An 11430-nucleotide genomic window follows, 5' to 3' on the forward strand; every position below is an offset into this window, starting at 1 on the left:
TCATCTTACCGCTCGCTTGTGCTCTTGCAATCTAATGGTTAGCTTCCTCCCCATCTGTCCTATAGAGTCACAGGGGCAATCCATGCAGGGGACTCGGTAGATTACATTGGAAGTATCTCCCACCTCCAAGTGATCTTTACAATGCATATTAAAGCATTTTAATTATCATGCAAAATCCAGGAAGAGTAATTTGGGCAACCTTCCCCCTTTCAATTACTGATAGGTATTATATTCTTTCAGCAGTATTTAAACAATAGAAAATGTAAATTTATGTGTGATTATTTAGAATGAAGACTCACAGAATTTAATAAGACTTACTCTCAGGGAAATATGAGGAGAAACAAGACCTATGTATCCTATTAGTGATCTATTAGTCACATACCAACTCAGGACTTCTAGAATTTTGTATTGCAAAAAACTGTCAACTTGAAAGGAATTATAAATCATAAATGATTTAATGTTCTCCTTGCAATTAAATTTTTATGAAATGCTCAAGAGGCCAAAATTTCATGGTTTCCATTTTTGCTCTTGTACAGAAATATAATTAACATGTTGGTACTTTAAACGTTCTAATTCAGTATTAATGGCAACCCACCAGAAATTATTTGAATTCTGATATAAAAAGACATTTTATACAAGCTCAGGATACAAAAGGTTAGCAGAAAATATAATGCATGTGAGCCAAAGGCTATCTCTCTGAAAGGAATCTACAAACATGGAATAAGGATGAAACAATTTTAAATTGGTCTTTTGAACAGTGGAAATCAAAGGATTCTTGAATAAAGAATTCAAGAGTTTGTATCCTTGGATGCCTGCAGTTAAAATACCTGGCTAATCCTGGACCTATGGCTCAATGAAAAATGAAAATGAAATCTGGCAAGAGACAAGTTAGAAAATCTAGGAAATTTAATTCATGCATACCAGAACATATTTTAATGCTGTTAATAATAATAATTTGGATATCAGCCTCCCACAACTATGATAAGAACCAACCCTTTACACTCTGGCTTGCTTGCTTGCTGTTGGATGGGAATGAATTGCAAAAATGAACAGAAGCAGTGTAGGTGAACAGCAGACAAGAGACAAGCAGGGGAACAATGGCTTCAGTTGATATTTTCGCAGATCATGCATGACCTGCCAAATCTGAAGATCAGATTTCTGGACTTAAAAATTTATAGTGCAGAAAGCATCATTTACATGGAAATATTTTAGAACTATTAAATTCTTTTCCACATGTAACACTCAGTTTGCCAGAAGAATATTTGAAGTTTTTAAACATAGGAATTCAAAGATGAGAAATCTTAAAAATAAGACTTTAGGGTAAATCTGAGTTCAATTGTCTTTTGCTATCTGTATAAAATCCCATTACACCCATTTTGGTAAATAAACGCCTTTAATGACTAGAGGATTTCTACTGATGCTCATTTTAATTCTTACTCAAATGCTCCTAGCTATGAGAACACAGACTGCCCTTATAAGAACTCTCCAAGAATGCACCTTAGGAAATAACTTGGTCTGCTGCCAGAACATGGAAAAATAAAACAATCTCAAAAACAAAATAATTTGGATTCAAAAGTTTTAAAAACCATTACCAAGCACTAATTCCTCATGAAATAGTCTATGTGTCTCAATGTTGTGCTTTAAAATAAAATTCTACAATGAAAGCCATAATCTGCACTGGTTCTTTTTAAAAATATAAAAGGAACATTCACTGACAATGTGAGAATAAGAGATTTTATGTGATCTCAAAGTTTACTAAGGTGCCTGAATTTCACCAGAGCTGCATGGGCAAATCCATCCATCTTCAAGAAGGTCTTCAAAATATTTACAGTGTGTAATTTTACTCAAAAAATTGAAATCCCTTCATGATAAGAACTGAGCTCTATAATTGGGTTCTATATTGGTTCTACAATGTCCCAGGACTTGAAATGGACCCCTAACATCAGAACCGTCATTAAAAAGACACAACAAAGAATGGTCTCCCTGCATCAGAAAGCTTAGACTGCCCAAGGAGATGCTGAAACAGTTCTACAGAGAAATTACTGAATCTGTAATCTATACTTCTATAATTGGTTTGGCACTACAACCAAACAGGACAGATTCAATGGATAGTTAGGACTGCAGAAAATACAATTACAACCAGCCTGCCTTCCACTGAGGAAGGGGCTGAGAAGGTATCTATAGACCCCTCACATCCCGGACATAAACTGTTTCAATTTATTCCCTCGGGATGCTGCTATAGGGCACTGCATGCTAAAACAATTAGACACAGAGACAGTTTTTCCCCTTGTGCCATCACTCTGCTGAACACCTAGTCCTCACAGTATTGTCTTATATCTAAGTATATTTACCCATATCGTAGGACTGTATTATTATTATTATCATCTTCCCTACTACCCCCTCTTAATTGGTATCATTATTATGATTAATATTACTCTGTTGCTTTGCATGCACACTGAGAGCTTCTGCACCAGAGACAAATTCCTTGTGTGTCTAATCATACTTGGCCAATAAAGAATTCTAATTCTAACAAGAACTGATTTCCCACCAAATTCTTCTATTGAACTGCCATAATTTTTGCCTTAGCAAAAGGTGCCATCCAACAGTATACAGTGAGGGGAAAAATTGTTTGATCCCCTGCTGATTTTGTACATTTGCCCACTGACAAAAAAATGATCAGTCTATAATTTTAATGGTAGGTTTATTGTAACAATGAGAGACAATATAACAACAACAAAAATCCAGAAAAATGCATTTCAAAAAAGGTTATTAATTGATTTGCATTTTAATGAGTGAAAGAAGTATTTGACCCCTTTGCAAAACATGACTTAGTACTTGGTGGCAAAACGCTTGTTGGCAATCACAGAGGTCAGACGTTGCTTGTAGTTGGCCACCAGGTTTGCACACATCTCAGGATGATTTTGTCCCACTCCTCTTTGCAGATCCTCTCCAAGTCATGAAGGTTTCGAGGCTGACGTTTGGCAGCTCGAACCTGTAGCTCCCTCCACAGATTTTCTATGGGATTAAGGTCTGGAGATTAGCTAGGCCACTCCAGGACCTTAATGTGCTTCTTCTTGAGCCAATCCTTTGTTGCCTTGGCTGTGTGTTGTGTGGGTCATTGTCATGCTGGAATACCCATCCATGACCTATTTTCAATGCCCTGGCTGAGGGAAGGAGGTTCTCACCCAAGATTTGACGGTACATGGCCCCGTCTATCGTCCCGTTGATATGGTGAAGTTGTCCTGTCCCCTTACCAGAAAAACACCCTCAAAGCATAATGCTTCCACCTCCATGTTTGAAGGTGGGGATGGTGTTCTTGGGGTCATAGGCAGCATTCCTCCTCCTCCAAACACAGTGAGTTGAGTTGATGCCAAAGAGCTCGATTTTGGTCTCATCTGACCACAACACTTTCACCCAGTTCTCCTTTGAATCATTCAGATGTTCACTGGCAAACTTCAGATGGGCCTGTACATGCCCTTTCTTGAGCAGAGGGACCTTGCAGGCGTTGCAGGATTCCAGTCCTTCACGGCGTAGTGTGTTACAGTTGTTTTCTTGGCGACTATGGTCCCAGCTGCCTTGAGACCATAGACAAGATCCTCCCGTATAGTTCTGGGCTGATTCCTCACCATTCTCATGATCATTGAAACTCCACGAGGTGAGATCTTGCATGGAGCCCCAGACCGAGGGAGATTGATAGTTATTTTGTGTTTCTTTCATTTGCGAATAATCTCACCAACTGTTGGTCAACTTCTCACCAAGCTGCTTGGCAATAGTCTTGTAGCCCATTCCAGCCTTGTGTAGGTCTACAATCTTGTCCCTGACATCCTTGGATAGCTCTTTGGTCTTGGCCATGGTGGAGAGTTTGGAATCTGATTGACTGATTGATTGCTTCTGTGGACAGGTGTCTTTTATACAGGTAACAAACTGAGATTAGGAGCACTCCTTTTAAGAGGGTGCTCCTAATTACAGCTCGTTACCTGTATAAAAGACACCTGGGAGTCAGAAATCTTGCTGATTGATAGGGGATCAAATACTTATTTCACTCATTAAAATGCAAATTAATTGAAAACTTTTTTGAAATGCATTTTTCTGGATTTTTTGTTATTATTGTGTCTCTGTTAAAATAAACCTACCATTAAAATTATAGACTGATCATTTCTTTGTCAATGGGCAAACGTACAAAATCAGGAGAGGATCAAATAATTTTTTCCCTCACTGTACAAAACAATATACAGGTAGAACTTGACTTACAACAGATCATTTAGTGATGTTCAAAGTTACAGAGGCACTGAAAAAAGTGAATTATGACTGCTTTTCACACTTACAACCACTGCAGCATCCCCATGATCACATCGTCAAAATTCAGACGCTTGGCAACTGACTCATATTTATGACGGTTGCAGTGCCCCAGAGTCATGTGATCACCGTTTGCAACTTTCAGACAAGCAAAGTCAATGGGGAAGCCAGATTCACTTAACAAGTGTAGCAAGAAAGGTTGAGGACTATCTGTATTCATATTTGTATCTCATGCCATTATCTTTGCTTTTAAAAGTTTTTTTTTAAAAAATTAGTACTGAAACTTAGGCATTTATGAAGTCTGAATAGGTATTACTCCACCTTTGCACGAGGAGCTGCTGAGAGTCAGGAGCAGTGCAATGGTTCCCATTCCCAGCCTTCCTTGGAGCGGGCAGGATTCTGCAGGAAAGCAGGGTCAAGGGAAAGATGTCTTCCCTCTTCATTCTGGCAATCCCGATAATGGCAAAAATAAACTAGGATCCTCCCTGTTGGGAGAACGAAGTAACCCTGCCTCCGCCTTCCTCCATTTCTCCTTTTGTTCCCTCTGGTTGATCAGATGGCTTACATACAGCACAATTAGTTTACAGCAATTGGAAACAGGTGATATCTTTTTGTCAACCAAGTGATCAACTGGCTGGCAAACCTCAAAGATGATTCTAAAGGTTGGGCAAAAAGCAATGACCATCTATCCTGTCTTAAGTAAGCACTCATTTCAATATAGACCCTCGTAATAAAGCTAAATATGTTGAAAGCCTAGAATAGTATTATATTTTCACATACTTCTCAAATTGGAGCCAACGTTTTGTACGAAGTAAAAAATACATCCTCCGCATCAAAATAAGGAAGATGAATTATTAACCATAGCTTTATCAAGTGACCAAGACAACAGGATCTTCGATGACAACAAAGAGAAGATATTATTCTTGGGCTTACAGCTGTGGCCACCATAGCTAACTGGCTGTGGTCAGAAACAAACTAAAAGAGTAGGTAGCCCCCTGCCTTCACCCTCCTGGCTGTTCTGCTTTCCTTTTTCTAGCAAGGACAGAAGGCTTACGTATTTTGCAACTAAAGATGATAACTGCATAGAGGAGCTTACTTTGGGTAACATGGGTGTGTCTCTTTTCTTCTTCTTTTCTGAATTGGGATCATCCAGTAAATCTGGTTCAAATGTGTAAAGTTCTGTGAGTTCATTCATTGTAAAATGGCGTTCAACCTGTTGCTGATCAACCACTCGGAAAGACAATGACTGTTTTGTTACCTGTCTATCATAGATCTTGTCTTCCATGGTTCCCTTTAAAAGAAAAATACATTAATGCAGGCAATGGTATTAGTATTTTGCTGTTTATTATTAGTTCCACCAGGCTCATAAACCCTTCAAGAATATTTAATCTCACTCATTCACGTAATATTGTAGTTATTCTGATTAGATGAATAGCCTTTCTTCAAGTAAGCATGCTTTTAAAGGCAGGTAGAAAGTTACTACAATTTTAAAATGCCAACTTCATGCATGGTGGCAGTAACAAGAATTATGCAAATGATATTATCATTTCCAGAAAACTAAAAGCAGAAATTTATCTTGACACAACACATGGCCAAAATCTAAAGGGTACCTGAAGATTTGCTTATGCCCTTTCAATCTACTCAGCCCCTCAAATTGGCAAACTAGAACTTAGTCTCTGATGTCATTAGCAGACATCATTTGGCTACCAAGAAACGGACCTTATCTTTGATTATATCAAAACTCTTGATCCTCCTCTTTAATCTTTGACTAGCTCTGAAAACATGCTAAAATCAATGCAAATCCCTTTTACAGAGAAGAACAGGCAACTGAGGGCTTTCTTTCCTCCTCCCACAGGAAAACCACCTACAGCAGGGGTTCCCAACCCGAGCCGCGGCTTGTTCAGCACCAGGCCACGGAAGCAGCAGGCTTGCATGAGACCCTCCCCTCCCCCCCCCAGTCCGCAAAGCCGGAAAGGTTGGGGACTGCCAACCTACAGACTGGCACCTCAGCCATACTCCACAAGGGGCGGTTACAGTATTCAGTCTTTCAAACGCGTAACAATATTATTGTACTTTATGCCATTTGAAATCTTTCAGAATGTGAGAGCGCCCCACCAGATCAGGCCTAAGGATTCGTGGTCCAGCATCTTCTCTCATTACATTCTCTACCTTGGTATTTCTCAGCTTTAGCAACTTTAGGATGTATGGTCTTCAACTTCCAGAATTCCCCAGCCAGTATGCTTTTTAGATTCTTATTTAAAAACATATTGGGGCACCCAAGACTTGTCTTACTTTTTGAACCGACACACTTAATTTCAAAGGCCATTTCAAAGAGGACAGAATATTTAGATCAGATTGGGGTCAACTAGATGGGGCGACAACTTAGTATGAACATGTCCTATTGTTTTCTTTCTATTTGTATATTTGCATTAGTTTTATACTTCTGATATGGTTAGATGACTAAATAAACTTTCTGTTCTATTCAAAAGAGAAATATATAGCATCTAACGCAGTTTGAAAATGTACCTGAATAAGATTTAAAAATAAAGATTATGCCTTTTGAAAAATAACTTTAAGCTACAATGAAATTAATAAATATGACAATATATTAGACAAGTGTCATCCTTGTGATCTCCTCTGTAGAATGTTAAAAATTTGAACTACAAGAGGTGTTGTAATCAATGATTCCAAATATACTTGAAAAGCAGACTTCAATTATATGGAAAAGATTCAGTTCTGACTTACCTGAGCTAAAAATCGGTACACATATACTGGTTTAGTTTGCCCAAAACGATACACTCTGAAGATACTCTGAATATCGTAAGATGGGTTCCAAGAAGCATCAAAAATAATTACTCTATTTGCTGCTACGAGGTTTATCCCAAGGGAACCTGCTTTAGTAGAAATAATAAACAAGCGACCTCTGCAAAAATAAAGAGTAAAATAAGGTATTAAATAGGTTAATAGGCTAAATTTAATAGGTTTTCTCCACACTAAGTGTGTTCATACAATAATGTTCTTTTTAAGGCTGAAAAAGTAGCATGAAATCCTTTTGAAATGATAATATTATGACTTGCATTGAGTTTGTGTCTTGTAAAAACTATTATGTCAGAGATAATGCATCTAGGATAGAAAAGTAAAATAGCCTAATTCAGCTTACAGAATATTGTCACAAATTATGTATAACTTATACTTCAACAAATGATTATTGAAGAAATAGAATTGAATTTTTTGTTCTTCAACTGCACACAACTCATGACTGAAGGGAAATCATTTCACTAGGACTATTAGTCCCTTCTTCTAAGAGCTTTTGTAAACTGACCCTCGTGTCCTGAACTACAATGAACAGCTTTTTGTACCAATTGCATATTTTCTTCAAGATGCTCTCTGTCCTCCTCTACTTCATCTGACAGGACAGTCTTTCTCTCCCGTAGCCCTTCCGTACCTATATTCACCACACTGTGAATTTGTGAGCCCAAGAAGAAGAAAAAACCGATTTCTGCATCAACTGCTTCTCTAGTTATACTGGTGGGCATTGTCTTCTGAAGTTTTGTTCCTTAATATTAAGCAGCAGACCTATCCTGCGCTCTCTGCTTTCTTCTTTAACAAGTGATTCCTTAAGTCTTTCTCACTTCCAGCCATCAAAGAACTATCATCAGCATCTCTGAGGCAGAAATTTTAACTCCACTTTCTCTTTTTTCTAATCCAGCACAATATATTCTGCATGTACATTAAGCTTATTATACATTAAGAGCTATTATCCACAGCTTATTGTGTACAATCAAAAGCTGTTGTATAATCAGTAAAAGTAGGCAGCTTTTTGCAATTCCCTTTCTGTTTCCATCATCCACTGGATGTAAGAAATATGATTCTGAACGCCCTGTTTCTTCTGAACCAGCATGTACAGTATATCATGCAAAGACTGTTGAAATCTAGCATTAACCTATTAGCACGATATAAGACAGTTGTTTAATGTTTTAAACATTATTTAGCAATGCTCTTTTTTGGAATATAGATTGATGTTTTCCGGTCTTTTGCCCACTGCAGTGTTCTTCATATAAGCATTTCAAGTTGCATAAAGCATTTAAGGGCATCATTTTGTATGATTTTAAACAGTTCTGCTGGTAATTCCTGCAGATTTCCTATTTCTAGTATTTTCTAGTTTAATATTCCAGAACATATGGTTTTGATTCAGTGGTCAAATTTAGAATCATTCTAGCATATTTGGTTTGTATACAAGCACAGGCCTTAATGCCTTTGAGATATGGCATTTCTTCTGTGATTTTCATATCCACAGTCTTTCATACTGGTTTATAATCTCATTTCAATGGTTGGAAAAAGAGACAATTGATTAGACTGCCCCAAAAGTCATGGGCTACTGGCTTACAGATAAGGTTCCCTGTCAACGCTGCTAATGTCGGATGTTTTTGCTTTGACAACAGTTGGAGATGCAACCATTTTCTTCCTATGTTTTACTCTTAGAGTTAGAGTTAGATGATGCTGGGGGGAGGAATGTGCATGAGAGTTTAGTTAGACATAACAATACTGGACCTAGTGTGTGAACCAAGGTTATTGAAATAAGAGATGATAAGAATTGGTGGGCTGGAGAACTGAAGGGGGAAGCCTGCATTTCAAACTAATTGGAGAATGTGATTTATGACTGTTAATTGGAGGAGGGAATTGTGCTTTGATGCTATGTGCTCAGGGGAGGGGAATTCAGTTTTTGGCTTCATTATGTTAGTGCCGATGCTATGCTTCTTTAATAAAGATTCTTTAAGGTAAACAATGCCTTGAAGTTCTTTGAAGAGTTTCATCTGTCAGAACCATGACACTTCCTTACATACCCTTTCATTCTTACCTGATGTTGGTTACATCATTAAACTCTTCTGCCCACTTTTTTCTTGACTGAGCAGTAGTAGAACCATCCAACCGATAATAATCAATATTTCTGAACCATTTTCCTTCACCTAGGAGTTTAAAAAGCATGGATTTAAGTGTATTTTACAAGGAAGCAAGTGTAATAATAATAATAATAATAATAATAATAATAATAATAATAATAATAATAATAATAATAATAATAATAATAATAATAATAATAATAATAATAATAATAATGGTAATAATGGTAATAATAGGTAATGGTAAAGTTGGAAGGGACCTTGGAGGTCATCAAGTCCAACCCCCTGCTCAGGCAGGAAACCCTATACCATTTCAGACAAATGGCTGTCCAGTCTCTTCTTGAAAACTTCCAGTGTTGGAGCATTCACTGCTTCTGGAGGCAGGTTGTTCCACTGGTTAATTGTTCTAACTATCAGGAAGTTTCTCCTTAGTTCTAGGTTGCTTCTCTCCTTGATTAGTTTCCACCCGTTGCTTCTTGTCCTGCCTTCAGGGGCCTTGGAGAATAGCTTGACTCCCTCTTCTTTGTGGCAGCCCCTGAGATATGGGAACACTGCTATCACGTCCCCCCGCGTCCTTCTCTTCATTAAACTAGACATACCCAATTCCAGCAGCCGTTCCTTATATCCTTTAGCCTTATATGTTTATCATCCTCTGACAGTTTCCATTTCTTTTTAAAATATTACTTATGAAATTCATGAAAGCATCTAACTTTTAACTGAATCTGTCTGAAAGGGTGCCACCGGACTCCTTCTAATTATTAGATTTGACACAATGGAGACATGTAGCAGCCTTTTCCCAGATATCCACACATTTCTTGGGTGATGCACTCAAGAAATATATAAATGGTACGCTGTGTTTTCTCAGTGAAAAACTATATTCTTGCTTTAAAACTGTATTGGTTTTTTCCGCCCCTTATTTTAAACGCCTATGAAATACAGAGAAAGAGGAGACGCTAGTCATTATTTAAGGCACAAAGGCATGTTTTATCATTCTTATAATAAATTCTATTTTTTATATCTAACAATAATTTAGAACCTAAAGTTAGGGTTAACATAGATTGCCACAGACTAAAACTAATGAACTGAAATGTAACTTACAGAATGTGATGTACTCAACTTCAATTCTGACACAATTAAGCATATGGTTAATTTAAACAATTTGCATTACAACTTAGACAACTTCATTCTGAAGGATTTCAAATAAAAGTTAAGTATAAATTCCACAGAATTAACTAAACATATCTTTAAAGAGGTTGGTTGGGTGGATGGGTGGCTAGATGGATGGATGCTTGTTAACTGTATTTTATCACTGAAATTTTCATTCGAGGAAATTGTTTTCTGGTTTTTGTACTGATTGATCTGTCTCTTGGAAATTACATTTTCTAAGTAAATTTTAAAATTAAATGCTTAATCACTGTAGACAATATTTATAACAGCTAGTTGCTCTACTTTTTAAAAATTTTGCTTGCTATAGTCTCTGTAAGTGGCAAAAAGGATTTTAAAATATGGGTGATGAGAGCAAAATCTATTTTTAACAACTTTGCTTTCAAAATAAAGCAATGTAGCTATCTTAGAAGTAGAGGATTTGTGTTGTTATTTCAGGGAGTCCTGAATGCTATAATTTTTCAAGAAAAAAAGGCCTCCCCACCCCACAGGATAGATAATCACTTAAACCAGAACTATTAATCAAAAAAATTAATTCCATGGTTAGATTAGATCAGTGTTTCTCAACCATGTTAATTGGCTGGGGAATTCTGGGAGTTGACATCCACCTATGTTAAATTTGACATAGTTGAGAAAAACTGAATTAGATTCTTCCTGAATTGCTGTGAGGTTAGAGAAACCTCACATTTTTCTCCTAAATAAGAAAATTACTAATGATCTGTGAAAAATATGAATACAAGGAGAGACTTTACAAAAAGTACTTCTTGCTCTAAGCACAATAGTATAGGCAATTCCTTATCTCTGCCTCTGAAAAAAGAAGAATGAATGGACTTGTTGAAAGGACAAATAATAATTGAAGGGAAAACTGAAGATATAAAGGAAGAAAAAGGAAGACGACAAGAGCCTCACATTGCTTTTCCCACAGCTCGTGATGGGTGAAAGAGCCAAAGAGGTTTTAACCAGAAGATAAGGGTCTTGAAGACACCACTGCTCATAATGCTCTTTTATTTAACATGCCAGCTCAGAGATAGAATTTTTTTTCTCTCCCCCCCCCCCCCCCCCCCCCCCT

At 37.3% G+C, this 11430-nt stretch overlaps 1 protein-coding gene across 1 annotated transcript in view; it reads right to left on the reverse strand.

Moving 5' to 3' along the window:
• ATRX (ATRX chromatin remodeler) overlaps positions 1-11430 on the reverse strand; it is a 112126-nt gene that overhangs the window by 14868 nt on the left and 85828 nt on the right. Inside the window, exons 28-30 of the mRNA XM_015812713.1 lie at positions 9155-9263; positions 7042-7219; positions 5393-5587 (exon numbers count right to left, since the gene is read on the reverse strand). Coding sequence (XP_015668199.1) covers positions 5393-5587; positions 7042-7219; positions 9155-9263 — 482 coding nt within the window. The remainder of the gene's footprint in view (positions 1-5392; positions 5588-7041; positions 7220-9154; positions 9264-11430) is intronic.

Source organism: Protobothrops mucrosquamatus, unplaced genomic scaffold (genome assembly GCF_001527695.2).
Source record: "Protobothrops mucrosquamatus isolate PMUCROS unplaced genomic scaffold, P.Mucros_1.0 scaffold108, whole genome shotgun sequence".
NCBI classification, from domain to species: domain Eukaryota; kingdom Metazoa; phylum Chordata; class Lepidosauria; order Squamata; family Viperidae; genus Protobothrops; species Protobothrops mucrosquamatus.